Genomic DNA, 19,165 nt, shown 5'->3' on the forward strand with positions numbered 1-19,165 from the left:
ATCAGCTAAAGATTGCTCTTGGAGATCGGAGTAAAACCACTTTTATCACTGAATGGGGTGCATTTATGTATCTGGTGATGCCATTCGATCTTTGCAATGTTCCAACAACTTCCAACGGTGTATGATGGAAATATTCAATGAATTTCTGCACCGATTTCTGGCCATATTTATGGAAGATTTCACTGTGTTCTCACGAGAAGAGAAGCATTTATTATTATTTCTGGAAATGGTCTTTCAAAGATGTAAGGAAAAGAGGATCTGTTTGAACCCATTCAAATCTTTTTTTTTTGGTCTGGAAGGGATAGCTAGCGGGACATATAGTGTCCAGGAATGGCATTGAGATGGCCAATGATAAGATCCAGAGTGTCCAACAGGCCAGGCACCTCACACTGCATCAGAGTTAAGTTCATTTCTAGGGTATATCAATTTTTATAGAAGATTTATTCATATGTTTGATTCCAAGGAATTACCCTTGTATGAGCTTACAAAGAAAATTAGCAATTTCAATTGGACAGCTGAATGTGAGGAGACTTTTCAAAATTTGAAGAATGCCATAATCAGTAAGCGAGTGCTCCGACAGCCGGATTGGGAAGTTATCTTCCATGTACATGTCGATGCATCAGGACTAGCAATGGGAGGAATTCTAGCTCAACCATAAGAGAGGACTGACTACCCAATATATTTTGCTAGTCGGAGATTCAGTCAGGCTGAACAAGAATGCACTACTATGGAGAGAGAAGCTTTAGGGATGGTTTTCAGTGCCACTAAATTTCGATATTATTTATTGGCCAAGTTGTTTCATTTTTATGTGGATCGTTAGGCATTCTTGTTTTTAATCAACAAAGTCATTATCCAAGGCCGATTGATTAGATGGATGATGTTCCTCATGGAATTTGAATTCCGTAAATTCCATAAGCCTGGTAAATCCCATTGTGGAGCCGATTTCCTGTCCAGAAGCATTGATGGTTATTCAGAAGTATCCTTGAGAGATGAGCCAGTGGACATAAAATTGTTCCAAGTAACCGTTGAAGAAAAGACAGATTCAGAATGGTCAGATGTATATCAGTTCCTTTCCAAAAGAGGATTCTCAGACAACTGGACTCAAAATCAGAAGAAGGCTCTGATTAGTAAGAGTTTGAAGTTCATCATCATATAGGTTGGGAGTAGATGGGGTTCTTCGAAGGTGTGCGCCGATGGAAGGAAGGATGCAAGTTATTTCTGAAGCACACGAAGGGGATTCTGGAGGACATTTCTCCACTGATATTACTTACAAGAAGATTTTGCAGGCTGGATTGTGGTGGCAAACTTTGATATATGATGTCAGAATTTTTTGTAAAACCTGTGATATATGTCAGAGGATGGGCAGATCAATAGCAGTAGATATGACTCCACTTACTCCAGTTTAACCATTGGATGTGTTTATGAAATGGGGTCTGGACTTCATGGATCCATTCAAGAAGATTACTCCTAGGAAGAACCGGTATATATTGATGGGCACTTGTTATGTCACCAAATGGGTCGAGGCCAAGGCTCTTTCAGATAACACCGCGAAGTTCACTTTTGTCTTCTTATTTGAAAATATATTCTGTCGTTATGGATACCGTGTGGAAAGTGTGTCTGATCAAGGAACACACTTTATTAATGATACTATGGAAATACTGATGGAGATGCTCTCAGTGAGGCACAGGAAATCAACTCCTTATTATCCACGGTGCAATGGTCAAGCAGAGAGCAGCAACAAAATCATCAAGAATATATTTACTAAGATTGTTCAGTAGGAACCACATCAGTGGGGTTTGAAGCTTCAAACTGCTTTATGGGCCTATAGGAAAGCTTACAAAGTCACTACGGGAATGTCAACTTTCAAAATGGTGTATAGGACTGAAGCTGTAGTGCCTATGGAATTTGTGATTCCCAGTCTCAGGATGGCAATCATAGTCTTAAGCGGAGACTGGAGGAGTTAAAACAGTTGGATGAACTAAGACAGAGGGCTATGCTGGAACAGGAAATTGTTTAGCAAAGAAGAAAGCATTGGCATGACAGAAGAATCAAAGTCAGGGAGTTCCAGAAGGGAGATCTAGTGCTACTTTATCAATCCAAAGTGGGTCCCAAAAAGCCGAACTTAAAGATAGCTTGGGCTTGTCCATATGAAGTTGACTGGGTATTTTCCAACGGCACAGTAAGGTTGAAGGATTTATCTGGATTACTGTTGCCTGGTGTTTATAATGGGGCCAAAAATCAAGCTATACTATTCTAATGAAAAAGAGACTTCCAGAGAAAAGGATAATGGTTCTCAGGGTACTGAGGACTATGAATTTTTCGAGCCAGCTATTATGAACTTCTTCCATGTATAACCAGTACCAGAACCAGTGACATTAGGAAATTCTCAGTGTTATAAATCAGTGCCAGTAGCTGCATCAATAAAGTGTACAGGACAGTACAAGTTCTTATGGGCACAAGGGCCAGTAGGAATGCATGTGGTCATCATTAAACGAACTATGGGAAGACTTAGCCAATGCATGTTTGCCACGTTGCCGGCGGTGCACAGAACTCTAGGAACGGTAAGTAGTGGAGCGGCAGAACTCTAGGAACGGTAAGTAGTGGAGCTTTTATGGCGTGGATGCGTAAAACAGTAAGGCGGGTTGGCATTTTTCCTCATAAATCTCTTGCGCGACATCTCCCTGCTGTTACACATTCGCCATCGCCGAGCTCTGAGTAGTCTTCACTACAACCACAAACTTCCTCATTTGCAAACTCTCTCGAACACTACTTGTCTCTGTCGGACAAACCTGGCTGTGGCTTTGACTATCCAAGTAAGTCTTCTTCTTCTACAGACTTATCGGCCTCACCCAGTGTATGGGTAGGAAGAAAATGTTGGAGAAGATGCAGGAAACCATAGAGGAAACCTCGGCACTTATTGTCGCTGCTAAAGCTTTTCTACCACTCATTCCCCATAGCAAGATACAACGGTATGTGTTTACTGAGCAAGCCAAAGCGTTGCTCCAACTGTGGGATTTGCATGTAGTAGTGCAAGCCACAAGAATAGGTTTTGACACGGCTATCATCAAGCAAGTTCTGGATTCCTTCACTGTCGAAGATGGCAGTGCTGTAGTCAATGGTATAAAAGTGACAGCAACTCCTGATGATATTGCGTATGCTTTCAAAATGCCTAATGAGCCTAAGCCGACCATAGCAACTGTAGAACAGATAAGTGCAGCTCTTAAGGAAGATGAAGCAGCCAAGAAAAAACGCAAGGCCAGCGCACAAGGGGTTCCAGTAGTAGCAGGACTGGACGTCCCCGCTACTTACTGGTTTGTGGCTAAAGCGGTGAGTCTGGAAAACAACCCTATGTATGTATCAGAAAAGCTAATTGCCATGCTGCTTGCAAAGAAATTGGATGCTATAGCTAAAATCAACTTATGTCAGATTTTATCTCATAATGTGCTCCAGCAAACTGCTAAGTTGAAGTCTCAAAATGTTTTCAAGGCTTGGTATGTCTGGCAGTTTTTTTACTGAGCAACTTCTCCAGATGCTCATTATCAGGTACGGATGGCTTGAAGTCAGAAGCCCATTCCAGAGACTAACAATGTTGAATTATTTCAGATAAAGAAGCTGCAGGCACTCAGTTCACTGTAACTGGAAGGCCACGCAGGTGAAATCCAATAGTTCAAAAAAACCAAGAGCTACATTGGCTAAAAGCAGCGCTTTCTTAAAGCAAATAGAAAGTCAGTTTAAGTCTTTGCCTGCTACAAAATTCTCAGCAAGCCAGACTTCAGCAGAACAGACCCCCGCACAGACCAGTGCTGAGAAGGACCGGTCAGCAGAGCAGATTGCAGCAGACAGCAGCACTGGGAAGGGCCAGGAAACAACATCAAGTGCTGAAGAGGCGGTGGTCAAAGACAAGGGAAAGGGCCTAGTACCTGACAGTTTCGCTAATAGAATTCCTTTTAGTGAGTTGGCTCTTTCTATAGCAAAGGAGGACAAACTGCAACAGTTGCAACGTCACCCTCTCAAAGGCCGATTAATTTTTTAGACATCTAATTTGCAGCACTTACCATACATGGCTCCTTTTATGACTTATGAGCCAGTCCAGTCTGACCAGGCAATAGTAGCTGATGGCTGTTCAATGATTATGCAATCATCATGGAATACCATTGTCAACGCTTTAGGACAGATGATGGAGGCATCGGTTCCCAATGAGCAGCTGGCTAAGTCAACAGAAGAACTAGAAAGCAGTAAGCGTCAAGTTAAGAAACTTCAGTAGGATGTAGTTGCACAAAGACTCAGGCACACTATTGTTGAGAATTAGTCAGTAAGGACAATCAATGATCTGCAAACAAAGCTGCTAAAAATAGAAATAGAAAATCGGCAATTAAAGGAAGACAACGCAATAGCTTTGAGGGATGCTGATCGCTTTCAGACTTTGCTCCGAATGAAGAGGACAGATTATAAAGAACTGATGACAGCTCACACTGCGATCAAAGCTTTTCTGATAGAGAGAGATGTCTACAATAATTTTGCTGATAATCTGAATCCAAAGGGCAATGTCACTCTGAATATGGATTATTCTGAAAGCCCTGATGGAAACTATTTAGAGTGATCTACAGGATAAGCTCTCAGAATACAATACAGCATTGACGAATCAAGCCATCATGGATTACATTGAGACACAGAATAATCCTGATGAGAATTCTGAGAGGGAAGAAGATGAGGATGAAGAAGGAGAGGACAACCAGGCAGACAAGCCAGATGGTGAAGATGATGATTTTCCTCCTTTTCCACCTTCAGGATCTCGAGCTGGTGGATCTGCTTCCACAGAGGCCAGTCAGCTCATCCGAGACCAGCCAGACCAGTTCAAGGACAAGCCAGACCAGCACCAGCTGAGGATCAGTAGCCAGGCAGTGGGTGGAAGAGCGACGCTGGAGATTCTCCAGAACACCAGTCACAACCCTTTGAGGACCGTAAAGGAAAAGCCAAAGTTGTGACTGAGTCTCCAAAAGGTGATGACCAGCATTCAGTACACCTCATCACACTGAATAAAAGACTGAGACTTCAACAAGCTCCTATTACAAGGATGTATTTGGAGGATGATACTCTAATCTCTGATTTGGCATGCTTTCCAATGGTATATGTTGGAGCGAGAGAAATGGTACAGCACTGGAAATCGGCTGCCTTTCATAATCAAGAAGTGTGTCAATTACCTGAGCATCCCATTAGAATTCAGCTGCTAGACAGGGTACCTGAATGGGCATTAACCTCTGATGATAAGCTTGTCAATCCACACTGGCAGCGGCAGTCTACTACAGACTGTCATTCTCTAGCCATTGAATTAGAGCTATTGCTTGGGAACAAGCCTACATATAAAGGTATGAAGGAGGTCAGGAATCAACTGAAAGAAGTTCTACTTCAAATGCAAATTTCTAGAGGAGTCTTAGACCAGAGAGTGCAGGCTATCATTGAAGATCATGCTTCTAGCAGCAAAGGACCTCGGGTTCGAATGACATCAGGAGAACATGCAATTGCTCTCCGAAGACTTTTTCAGCTGATTCGAGTCACCAGGAAGATGATGCAGTAGGAGAACCAGGCTTTCTAGAGTTTGTACCTGATTCCCCAGTTCTCCTGTATGCATTGCCTGCTAGAGAGGCTGAGTTGCCTAGGTTTTTCCTAGCTTTGTATCCTCAACATCCAGAACCAGTGGATCGGCTCACATACTTCAATATCACTGTTGACCTTCAGGAGTGGTATGAGCGAGCCACTGTAGAATGGAAAACTTGGCAAACATGATGAATGATGCTCTCCAACTAAATGATGTTATGGAACTACAAGAAGAAATAAAGAGAGTCAGAATCTGTATGGGACAATGGAAGATCCAGCTCAGAGGTCTTGCAAAGATCACAAATCAGTTGCTTCAACTGACTATGGAGTCCTCTAAGATCCCTGAAAAGGATATCACGGCTAAACCAGGACTGGGGCCACAATACAGGGAAATGGCTGAGATTCTCTTTGAAGCCAGGATTAAAACAAATCAGCCTCTTCAGCAAGGGTGGATCCACACAGCTTCGCATTGTCATAAATTGGCCAGACCCCGTCTAACAAAGGGTAGACGCACTGTGTATGATCCTGACACCAAAACTTACAATCCTCTTACGCCTTATGAATTGGAGATGACTACTGAAAGGCGGGATCAACTTGAGCACGAGGCCATCTACAGAATTATCCAGAAGGACAATGCTGGCACTGGGACTTCTGAGGCACCAACATCAAAGAAGGGCAAGAGGAAGCGGGTTCAGTGGAAGGATACTGGGTAGTTCCATCTCAGAATCAGAGGGTGGATTTTTCAACAAATTTTGGGAATCATACCAAAATTCAAGAAAGAAGGGAAGGATGTAGAAGGCGAATACAGTCCTAGCAGTCGGGAACTGTCCCCTAGAAGATCGACCAGGAAAATCAAAGTGGCGGTAATTACCACGGACAATTACTGTAGTAACTCAGGAGAGCTATAAAAAGGGCCAGCCAAGGGCAATCGGATTGGCGGTAATTACCACAGACAGTTACTGTATAACTCAAGAGAGCTATAAATAGGGCCTACTACATTGTAATAGGGTCCCGAAACTGTTTGTATTTGGCTTAGCTTCCTTAACACTTTCGAGCTCTTCGCCTCTAGACTCACTTTGTAAGTATCAATTCTATAATCATCTGAGTTTGAACCATCACTTTACTGATTTACCTTGAACTATTAATCTGAACTGGCAAATACTCTTCCTAGTTTTCCAACTATGTCTCTTGTTCCAGTATCATATTCTAGTCCAGTTATCGCATATCCAGTAGCTTTAGATTCTAACACCGGAATTAGCTGTCTAAAGAGATCAGCTCCAATTCCAAGTGCCTTTGCCACGAGTCGCTTGGCGAGAGAGGGATAGCCTTTCTTGCGACCCCCTCTTTTGGTACAGATGTCTGCCTTTGCAGCAGTCCCTTGTGGTCTGACGAGCTTCGACATTCGACATCAGTGGGACTTCTTTGCCTACGACTTTACACGTTTTCTCGGTGACTCCTCACCTGACCTTATGGCAGCCTGCTTCAGGGTTCATGTTCTGTTCCTTGCAGCTAGGAGGATAGAGGCCTTGGACTCAGCGATTGGCTTCTCTTTTCCCCTTTGCTGCAGGGACCAGACTGAGTGGACCGTAGACTCAATGGAGTGGCTACAGACATAGGCCCTAGAGTTCTCACACCACATAGGAGACCTAGGAATTACAGACATCCTTCAGACTCTTTGGCCATTGGCCAAGTTTGTTGTGACCCCTCTAGATGCAGCAGGATGTAGACACATTGTGGTTCACTTTTTGGCTGATACGCAGTGCCCGCCATGCTATGTACACATTCATGAGGACTCCTGGACAGAGGAGGTTGCTTTACACACGGCTCAATCTACTTGGGCTTAGGCTAGGCACTCTTTGCAGTCACGCTTATCTCGAGGACGCTCGGATACGGATTTCTCCCCATCCAAGCCAGCCTAGAAGATAGCACGTTTAGCTGCTGCGGCAACATTTGTTCTCTCTCGCTCCCCATGAGGATCGTCTCATGGAACATACAGGGATTGGGTGGGCCCCGATTTCAGCGTTAGAGGGTCCGACTGCGTCAGGAGCTTCAGCGATGCCTTGTGGGAGGAGAGATTGACCTTCTTATGCTACAGGAGCATCATCTGTGTGAGAGACGCATTAGACGTTGTGGTCAGCTTTTGGGTGGACGATATGATACTTTTTGGTTAGTTGCTTTTGGACCTAGAGGCATCCAGGGCGGGGTATGTATGACTATTGCGGATTCTTTGCTGCAGGCCATTGTGGGCAGAGGGATTATTGTGCTAGGCAGGGCTCAGTGGATCACTATGCAGGTTCAGGTTTGTCTTGTGGGCTTCCTGAACATCTATGCGCTCAATGTGGCGAGTGCACGAGTAGAGTTTTGGTTATAGATTGTTGAGTCTCTTCCGCAGATAGAGCGATGGTGCATAGGGGGTGACTTCAACATGCTGGAGGACCCCTCTGACAGGATTGGTGGTAGCCATGCTATTGTGCATGGAGTTGAGCCGGTAGCTTGGGAGAGGTTTTGTATGACTGATGTCTCGGATGTGTGACAGCATTCTAGTGTTGTGAGGCCCCCAGACAGCTTGGCCTTCTCTCGTTCGGACCGCAGAGTGGGAGGAGTGAATCTATCGCGGATAGATCGCTTCTACACTAGTGACCACTTCTGAGACTTGGGTGGGTCAGTTGGCATTCTGGCAGAGACTTACTTTTTGGACCATGCACCAGTGATCCTCACAGTGACAGACATGCAGAGGAGGGGAAGCACGATGCTGCGCATCCTTGAGAGGGTCTTACTGGACTCTATGCTCAGAGAGCGAGTGGAGGCTCTTTGAACAGAGAGCTTAGACATGCAGGATTCTCCTGCTGACAGAGTGGCCTCGGGACTAGCTCAGCTTAGCCGATTCTTTCTTCAGGAGTCTTTGGCTGGCCTGGCTGCAGCGAGAGGAGGAGCAGCGTCTCCGATGGGGCGTTGCTTCCTTGCAGAGGATACAGGAGCAGCATCTAGACAGTCCTTGGTTGGAGGAGCAGTTACAGCAGGCTCGCCAGGAGCTTGTTAGCACAGAGGAGAGGCGCCATGAGTTTGCTTTCCATCGTCAGACATCTCAGTGGACCCAGGTGGGTGACAGAGTGACAGGTGCTTTCTTTGAGGCAGTGGACCTCGGCATACGCATGCCAAGGTCAATCAGTTGAGGAGGCCCGACGGGTCAGTTGGTTCACCATCTTCAACTCAGCCTACAAAATTCTTGCCATGGCTCTGAGTTTGAGGATTCAGCCACTTCTAGAGAGCATTATACATGGGACTCAGACAGGTTTTGTCAAGGAGCGTAGTATCCTGGACAACACCTTTACTTTTTGGGAGGCTTCTGCCCTAGCGCGGCTCCGTGGTGAGGATATGGTGATTCTTCTTCTCGATTTTGAGAAGGCATACGACAGGGTTGACTGGGACTTTCTGGAGGGCACTCTACACAGGATGGGCTTCTCAGATGCTTGGATCAGAGGGGTGTCAGCTTTGTACAGAAGGGCACACAGTCAGGTACTTTTGTCAGGAGGTAGAGGTGATCGCTTCATGCTCACACATTCGGTCAGACAAGGCTGTCCTCTTGCCCCCTTCATCTTTCTGTTCTATGCTGAGGCGATGAGCTAGTTTTTGGTGTCGCAGCAGGTTGGTTTACGTGGTTTAGCACTTCCTACTCGGGGAGATGAGCTACTGGACGCTGAGTTTGCAGATGACTCAGCCTTGTACTAGGATGCCAGGAGGTCTTTTAACTAGTAAGAGCGTGAATTACTGCCAACAATTCTTTCTCATAAACTTGCAAGGTCTTTTCGGTCTTCAAAAGAATTCTGCTCTCATATGCAACTACTCGGCCATTCTGCATTAGAACTGCACTTAGAGTGTGGCCACACGCATCACACTGAAACACAAAAGGTTTCGAAAGATCTTGCAAAATGATTACCGGATATGAAGTCAGCTTCTCTTGCAAGTGTTTAAAGACTAGAATTTTCTTTGCTGTCTACTTGAAAGTAACTCCTTTCCCTTGCAGTGCATGGAGTGGAGAAGCAATCTCAGCAAAATTTTGGATGAACCTCCTGTAGTAGGAACGTAAGCCTAGAAAGCTTTGAATGTCATGTAGGGACTTCAAGTCTGGCCATGACCTAATTGCTTTCACTTTGGCGGGATCCATGCATACCCCATTCTTTGAAACAATGTGCCCAAGGAAGTGAATCTCCTCCATAAAGAATTCACTCTTTTTCGTATTAATGAGTAGCCTGTTCTTGCGTAGCTCATTGAAAACTGCCGTGAAGTGATTCCTATGCTCCTCTTCGCACTTTGAGTAGACAATCATGTCAACAAGAAGGTACCCACATTGTTGGGGCTTGACCCTGTTTCAACAATGCCGTCCACCATTGAAGCGCATTTCCTTTCAAGAAAGTGTCAGCCTTGCGTATCTTCGAAGACTCTGTGAGGTTTCCTCCAGCTTAAGCTGCATTGAACTGCTGTATGAAGGTCAAAGCCTTCAGTTCATCCTCAGTTCCCCTGAAAGTCTCAAACTTCACTCCCTACCCACCTTCCTTGTAATCCTTGGCTGACTCAAAGGAGTCACATTGTTATAAACAGGTGCCCACAAAAGTTGTTCTCTAGGATTGACCATTCCAGCACTCGCATCACTTGTTTTACCTGTCATATCTGCATTTTGGGCATATGGCCAGCCATACCAAACTGTGTTCCAGGCACTTGAAATTGGCCATAGCCCAGCTGGGATTGACTCAGTGTTGATCTGCAGGTTGCTCTGCTATTGCGAAGTGTCCAGTTTGTCCCTTTGGCTAAATTTCCTAATTTCCACCAACTTATAAAGTTATAAGTGACTTGCGGAGTGGCCCAAAATCCCATCTGGCACACACAGAAGTCCATACTCATCAGAATTCAGTGCTAAGTGGTCCCTGACTGACCGACCTAGACTCCCGACGTAAGAAACTTGTTCGGTCGCAGTTGTTTCATACTGGCCATGCAATGTACCGCAAGCGTCCATACGGCTGATCTATACACTGTTGCCACGTGGCCAGTTTCTGCAAAACATGGGCCATTGGAACAACTGCCACTTCATCATCTTATTTACGCGAATTGGGGTGTGAGTGTGTTTGTCCAGCTTTATTTTATGTTGGGTCCCTTAGCCAGAGTTCTGTAAGTTCGTCGAGGGTTAGGGTTTTCAACACTAGACTTGTAATGGGCCACAAAACTGGTTGAAGCCATAAAAATGGCTTCCGTCAAGACTTTAGTAAATGAAATGTAACTGTTGTATATGACATCAAAATTTCATGAAACTTCTTAATTATCGGTTTAAGATATGAAAAAAGTTTCTAAATACACAATTTACATAAAAATCTCAAAAATAAAAAAATTACTTTTCTAAAATTAGCAAATTTTACGCAAAACTTCACTTTACTACTTAACTTCGAGAAGTAAAAAATGCTGGCAGACTTTGCATATGGGTTAAAAAAGCTTGGTACATCTATCATAATCCTATTGATGGATTTTTCAAAGAAGTTTGGACCTGCTTAGCAATGATTTGATTTACTTTCAAAAGAAAATATTAAAAATTTGTCCATCCGCATAAAGTAGTTGTAGAGAATCGCAATGGATAGACACCTTTAGACCTTCATTTAGCTCTGTACTATTTTTTATCAACTCGTATTGAGTGTAGGTTATAATTCACTGAAACCATTTTTCATTTAGATAACTAACATAGTGCTGGAAAATATTTTACAAAAGTCTTCAAAAGCCACAAAAGTGGCTTTTACAGGACTAGTGTTAATCCTAATTCATTTCAATAATGGGGCTGCTAGGCAAGAACCTGCAAGTTGGTGAGGACTTCTTCTGCTCCTTCTACTAGGGTGTAGGCCCCTCGGGCGGGATCTGCACGAGTTAGGCTCAGGAATTCCTAACCCTCTGGTCTTCAGTGGCTTGACACGCAACAGTTTGTGACATACTGTCGAGATGGGAAGATCTGAATCTACACTTTTTGAGGAATCACATCCCGAGGAGGTGATGTAATGGAAATGGCCTATGAAGTTTAAGTAAGAATAACGGAATTAAGAGAATTAAAGTGACTTATCATCACTCTTCTTGCTTAGCATAGCATAATAGCATAGTAATGAAGATGACAAGCTTAAGCATTGGAGCATGAGAATCACCTCAAGCTTGGTTAAGGTTCCCACAAACACTTTAGCACTTTAGTTAGCAAGCCGACAAGCACCTCATGCTTGGGTAGGATTCCCACCTCAAGGTCAGCCCTAGCTTGCCTAAGGTCAAAGGACTTTTTAACACTAATTATTGGAGGTCTTTAATAAAGCTAACCCTAAGGTCTTTTAAGGTCCATTAGATGCACGTTGCTCTATGATAGACTACCTTCTTTTGGACCCCTATTGAGATGTAACCATCTCTCCTCTTGGTCCCTTGCTGAGGTAAAGCTAGAAGCACTTATTGCACATTGTTCTTTGATAGACCGTCTCCTTTTGGACCCCTATTGAGATGCAACCATTTCTCCTTTTGGTCCCCTGTTGAGATAGGTTTAGAAGCATATATCTATATCCTAACTAAGGTCAAAGGACTTTTTAACACTTAACTTTTGGAGGTCTTTAATGACTAAGGTCAAAGGAATTTTTAACACTAACTTTTGGAGGTCTTTAATGAAGCTAACCCTAAGGAAGGTCTTTTAAGCTCCATTAGATGCATGTTGCTCTTTGATAGACTACCTCCTTTTGGACCCCTATTGAGATGTAACCATCTCTCCTCCTGGTTCCTTGCTGAGGTAAATTTAGCAGCACTTATTGCACATTGCTCTTGGTAGACCGTCTCCTTTTGAACCACTATTAAGATGCAAACATTTCTCCTTTTGGTCCCCTGTTGAGATAGGTCTAGAAGTACATATCTATATCCTAACTCTTGTTCCCCTTTTATCTTACTATATTAAATGATCTGTTTAATATGAGAAAATCATTTGGTAAAGTTAGATATTATATTTTATGACATTATCTCTCTCTTGAAATCATAGTCGTTTTCGACTATGAGGTAGAGAAGATAAAGCCTGGTTATTAGTCCATGTTTCTTAGCGGGTAGAGGATCCTTTTTTACTCTACGACATCATTCGAGAATGGATGACTAATTCATTTGGTGCTCGGGAGACTTAGCTGTCGTAAGCATGCTTGCTCTTTAGTCCATATCATACTTTCAAAGTAGAGTAATAACTTCTACTTGGTGTTTAGGAGACGTCGTAAGCACAAACATGATCTTAAGCATGCATACTTCTTAAATTTTGTGCACAATAAAAGAAAGAGAACGAGTCTTATAAGACAAAAAACATGGTTCGTTGAAAATGCATTTTCATTTGCTTACTCTAGTGTAGCATTGTAAGCATTGACAAGGTTCATATTATCCTTAAGCTAGGTTCCTTGCATCCATCTAGCATCTTTAAAAGGATAAATTCTTCAACTTAACAAGATATCATTGAATAACGTTACTGTTTCAATTCGGGTTGCAATGCCTCTTCTTGATCTTCGATCTTTAGTGGGTCCTCTATTATTGGTTCTTTTGGTGGCTCTCTTCTGTAAGGCTTGAGTAGGCTCACATGGTTAGCATTGTGAATGAGCCAATGGTTGGGAAACTTTAACTAATAAGCCATCTCATTGATCGGCTTGAAAATTTTAAAAGAAAGGACCATAGTATCTTTTTACTAGTTTAGCATAATACTCTTGGTGGCTCGTAGGATTCTTGCTCGTAGCATGTCTTAAATGAGCCTTGAGAAACTTTAGCAAAACCTAATCATTTTCCTTAAAGGCTAAGGCTCTCCTGTGCTTATTAGCAGCAACCTTTTTTGCCTTTGCTTTGAGATGGATATAACCTCTTTAATCTTTGGAAAAGATTCTTGTCTCGGTTATATTCATCAACAACGAAGATCTTCCCATATACTTTAAGTAGTAAGAGACTTTTTGATCTTTCCTCTTTATCTTCGAAGGGTACTTTTCCCATAGAAGTATGTACAATGTCATTGTACATATACTCTATAAGAGGTAGGTACTTCTCTCATTGAGAACGTTGATCTACTCTTATGACATAGGCTTTTAGTAGATTAAAAATCGTTAGATTAGTTATTTCACTTTGGTCATCCGTTTGTGGATAGGCCAAGAGAGAAATTGAATCTAATTCTTAGATTCTCAAAGAGACCCTTTCAAAATTTATTGGTCATTCTAGGATCTTTGTCCGACACTATGGATGTTGGCAAGCCATGATACTTGAAAACTTGAGATTTGAAGAGGGTTGCCGTTTGATGTGCCTCAATAGTCTTTTTGACGGCATAGAGTGTGTTTTCTTGCTAAGCTTGTTGACTGAAACAAAGCAAGTTGCTTCCCTCGATCAAATTTCAATTTCTGGTATACCACGCATTTTGAAACACACTCTTGTATGTTTACTTTTCATGGTAGACCAACAGAAATACATTTCTACCCCTCGAAGAGTAGATTATAGAATCCCTCTTTGCTCTGTATAAGGAGAAGCATGGGATTCATACATGACTTTCTTGTTGTATTGGAGAGTAACACATAGCCTATTGCCATCTGGAAGATAACCATCCTTCAAGGTAATGTTTCTTTTTTTCTTCCCTAATGCAAAGGCTGTAATTACCTACTTAAAGTCTTGGTCAGTAGGATACTCATCTATCATAAAAGATAGATCATTGTGAGTTTCTATAGACACAACATTTACCCTTGGCCGTTGTGAAAGTGCATCGACCACTTGATTGTGCATGTCAATAATGTGAGCAATATGAAATTTAAATTGAAAAAGAAAATTTGCCTACCTCATTTGTTTATCGGAGAGCTTGGTTTGCGTCATGAATTTCTTGAGTCTTTGTGATTCATGCGTAGGATGAATGGAGCCCCCAAGAGATAGTGCTTCCATGTGTTTAGGACATGTAGAACAACTGGCATTGGGCCTTCGGCTCTTATATGCTATGGCATGCAGAACTGCTCCAAGGCAATCACCACAAGCATCACATTGGACCTCAAATGGCTTTGAGAGATCCGGGAGCATGAGAATTGGTTGAGAGGTAAGCTTCTCTTTGAGCTTGTCAAAAGCTTTTTTCTCCTTAGCAATCCATGAATACTTAACGTTCTTCTTTGTTAAGTCATGTAATGGTTTGCTATTTGAGAAAATGTTTTCTATGAAGTGTGTGTAGTATGCACAAATACCAATAAAGCTTCTTAGCTTATGTAGGTTCCTTGGATTAGGTCATGCTTTTATTACCTCCAACTTTGATGGATTCATACATATACTATCTTGAGAGATAATGTGACCTAAATATTGAATCTCTTGTAGAAAAAAATCACTTTTCTTTTGATTAATGAAAAGCTTATTCTCTCTCACAACTTAAAACATTACCTGGAGGTGTCACTTGTAGAATTTTAGTGGCTTGAAGATTTTTGTCCATCGTGAGTTTGAATGCGGCTGGAGTATTTGCCAGGCCAAAACTTATAACTTATCAAGTAGATCTTCTATGCGCGGCATGGAAAATCTTTTTTTTTTTAGTGATCCTATTTAGTGCTCTATAGTCGACACACATGTGATATGTGCCATTTTTCACTAAAAGTACTGGTGAACAGAATGGAGAGGAGCTAGGCCTCACCATCTCTTTTTCCATGCACTTGCCTCATGATCTCCTCTTGTTGAGCTTGTGAAACTCAATAAGGAGGTTTATTAGGCGGTGAGCTTCTTAGTAGAAGCTCTATTGCATGGTCATCATCCTCTCGTTTTGAAGGTAGATCACTGGGATGTCATCAATGAAAACATCTTGAAATTCATTTAGAAAATTAAACAACTCTAATTTCTCTTGACTCCCTTTATTGCTACTTATGAAAACATTAAAATCATTTACAGATTCTCTAATAAAAATCATATACGCAAAAAATAGAGCTTTTCATTGACTTATCAAAAGCAAGCGTATTTACCAGGGATATGGTGTTTCCCGACTCATTAACATCTATATACATGCTCTTTTCTCTGCAGGTGCTTTCAGGAAACTTTTTGTTGGCAGCCATGCGGTTGAACCATGGTGCCCTTAGGATAACATCCTCATGTTTGAGAGGAGCGAGAAAAAAATCATATACGCAAAAAATAGAGCTTTTATTGACTTATCAAAAGCAAGCGTATTTACCAGGGATATGGATCATATACGCAAAAAATAGAGCTTTTCATTGACTTATCAAAAGCAAGCGTATTTACCAGGGATATGGTGTTTCCCGACTCATTAGCATCTATGTACATGCTCTTTTCTCTGCAGGTGAAATAGATTCTCCTTTCAGGGAACTTTATGCTGGCAGCCATGCGGTTGAACCATGGTGCCCTTAGGATAACCTCCTCATGTTGGAGAGGAGCGAGAAAAAAATCTTCTTTATCGACGTAGCTTTGGACATGAAGCCTCAACTTCCCAATCAAGGGAGTAACGGAGGCTTGCTATCCCTTGAAAGCTCCATCGGAAGTTACAATATCTCCCATCTTGAAAGCTTGAATGCCCAACTTAGTGGCCAACTCCATTGTTATAAAGTTGTGAGTAGAGTGAGGGTCAAACAAGATGAAGGAATCATGTTCCCTTACCTTTCCCGAAGCATCGGGGAGAGGTGATCCTTTGCAATGAGCATCCTCTTTTGGAGCTTGGATGGTGGAAGCTCTAGGAGTCTCACTGTGGACATTTCTCTTGGGGCAAGAACGATAGCCATGTCCTTACTCTTCACACTGTAACACTTATGGTCCTTGCGAAAATCTTCAAGCTCTTCATGAGAGAGTTTGTTTTTACCTTTGTAAAATCCCTTCTCCTTGGACTGATTGTTGTTGTTACTGTTATTGGAATTGCCTTGGGAAGAATTTTGGGCATTGGTTTTTTCCCTTTGCATCACTTTTGTCTTTATTTTCCATAGGCTTGACATTCCGTCTAGCCCCTTGTTGGAAATTGATGTGGGAAGCAACCATGGTGTGGTGGATTACTTCGGTGATAGAACCAGACCGTTGGGAGTTGATATACTCTACCATTTCTTCAAGTAATCCCGCACAAAATACTTGCTTTTGCTCGGCGAAGTCTATCTTTTGGAAGACAGTAACCTTGAGATGTGCGTGCTCGATGGGGGTCTTTGACGAAGACGAGACTTTGCTAGATGCCCCATCTAATGGTAGATAAAACACTCGTTGGAACGACGAGTACTCAAACTCTCTGCCTGATCCATCCAATGCCCACCTTCAGAGGAACCAAACCCCAAATCGTATCAGGCGATGTTCAACCGCGTCACAGAATTTTTCTGACCATTGCGTGTGTATAAGTAGCTTATTCTAATGAACTACTTCAATTGCTTATATACCGTTAGAAATGATGGCATACGTGTTGATGCATTTAACCAGAGCTTGACTACATGTTTTAGAGGTATTCGATCAAGTACGAAGGAAAAAGACTATATTTCTAATCTGTGTGCTAGAGTCCACATGGCTGTTTTTCAATTTGTTGGTAAAGTAATTTAATAATTCTACATTAGAGAGTAATAACAATGTTAAAATGATAAACCAGTGGACACCGAATTGGGACGGCAGAAGTGGAATCAGCTCTTGTTTCACATTCCCAGTGTGCTGAGGCTGCAGTTGTGGCAATTGAACATGAGGTATGGGTCTATTCTAAAGAGCTTTGGAATACAAATCTCCCTTCTAGCATGCAACAAATTTGAACAAAATCTCATCTCGAGTTTTTTGGCTTGAAATAACAGGTCAAGGGACAAGGCATTTATGCCTTTGTCACATTGAAAGAGGGGGTCTCCTACAGTGAAGAGCTCCGTACAAGCCTTCGAAATGCAGTTCGCCACCAGGTTCACTTTGTTCTTATTTATTTTGCATTGGTACACCCTTATCCCTTTGGCTGTCTGAGCTCTTGTTTTTGGTGGGCGTAGATTGGAGCGTTTGCATCGCCTGATAGAATACATTGGGCACCTGCTCTTCCAAAAACAAGAAGTGGAAAGATCATGCGAAGAATCTTGCGCAAGATTGCGGCAAAACAGTTGGATGAGCTTGGGGACATCAGCACATTGGCTGACCCCGGTGTAGTCCAAGAGCTAATTGATTTAACTGATGTATAAGAGACCCGTGGTAAATGAAATGTGTCATCTAGCCAGAGGTTTTGTTTTGTGTATCAGAGTCCTTTGTAAGAATAAAAGCAAGGTAAGCTAACCGTGTATCCACCTGATGACGGTTGACTTGTACTTTGCCTTCCTGTCCTTGTACAAGCCCATTCTTTTGTGTACTGCCAAAAGATTGCTGCTCTTGTAATTTTCCTGTCCATTAATGAAAAGGTAATCCAATGGTCCACATTGCTTATTTGCAACCTTGTAGTCATTGCAAGCCCTCCTACAATTGCATGCAAAAGAGACTCTTTTGCCTTGAAAGGATTGTGACTATGCCAACCTTGATGCGACATTTCTCTACATGTAAGGATGTTTTACCAAACTCTGTTGACTTAAGCAACTTGTAAGCTCTATCATCCAGTCAATATAATAGCATATATGATTTTTATTTTTGAGCTTTGAATCACTCGAGGGTTGGTTTGTTGGCATTGTTGGCGACACGACAATGTAATGAATCTGGATGTGGATTGATAATCATGGGCTTAATCTCACCAATAATATTTGCATTTACTCTTTTTGGAAGCTCTGACTCGTACTCCAATATCCGATTATGCTCTCTCTTGGACTTCTCCCCTTAGATGCCTTGTTGCTATCTGGACAAACATATAAAAACAGGTCGGAAGCAATGAATTCTTTCCCAAAACCTCCATATGCGTGATGCGGTGTATGAGAAATATATCTTAATGTGGTAGCAAATCCTTGGAAAGGTGCTAAGCCTGGTCATACTGGACTATTAAAGTTATAACTAGATAAACACACTTAGAGCTGTGGTAGCTTGAGTGGGGGATCTACTAAATTAAGTTTTTAATCCTCAAGGTGGTTATTTTTACTCCAATTCACACATGACCCAAGGGCACTTGCATCAGCTAAATTTTGGCTTGGAAGCATTTTTGTTTTCAATCAGGGCATTGGGAGTGGCACTAATTGTGGTGTGTGGCCAGAGAAGCCTCGGTGTAAACATCAATGTGACCAACACTTGGTAAATAAATAGAGGTGCTATCTTGAGGAGGGACATTGCTGTCACATATACGTTGACCAAAGCTATCCACATTTTGAAATCCTACCGTCGAGTAGTCACAGAAAACTTGTAACCAATTACCATGCACCTACTACATTTTGGTTTTCACTTGTGATTTTTTTTTTGCAATTTGGAAAAAAGTGTAAATTTTTCCCTACTTAAGTTATATTTTTGAAAGACTTGCAAAATTTTGTAAGCAAACCTGCAATTTTTAATAGCCCAAGTTTTTCTATTTGTTTAGAAAAATGTTCTTTGGAAACATTGCTGCCGTCACTTGTCTTTGCATATTCTGACTCCTGTAGCCCCAATCATCACTGCTCTAGAAAGTGCTTTTCATACCCTTCCTCTTTAAGTGCAATAGGGT

The 19,165-nt window shown here is 42.2% G+C and overlaps 1 protein-coding gene across 2 annotated transcripts in view; it reads left to right on the forward strand.

Annotated features, from left to right (window-relative positions):
• The window catches only part of ACS (acetyl-CoA synthetase), a 112,291-nt gene extending 94,115 nt beyond the window's left edge, over positions 1–18,176 (forward strand). For both annotated transcript variants that reach the window (XM_086494740.1, XM_086494739.1), the window contains exons 16-18: positions 17,180–17,270; positions 17,373–17,471; positions 17,553–18,176. In XM_086494740.1, coding sequence (XP_086350866.1) covers positions 17,180–17,270; positions 17,373–17,471; positions 17,553–17,738 — 376 coding nt within the window. In that variant the 3' untranslated portion in view covers positions 17,739–18,176. The remainder of the gene's footprint in view (positions 1–17,179; positions 17,271–17,372; positions 17,472–17,552) is intronic.
• Positions 18,177–19,165: the final 989 nt, after the last annotated feature.

This window comes from Adiantum capillus-veneris, chromosome 22 (genome assembly GCF_014529385.1).
Source record: "Adiantum capillus-veneris isolate H3 chromosome 22, ASM1452938v2, whole genome shotgun sequence".
In the NCBI taxonomy this organism is placed as follows: Eukaryota; Viridiplantae; Streptophyta; class Polypodiopsida; order Polypodiales; family Pteridaceae; genus Adiantum; species Adiantum capillus-veneris.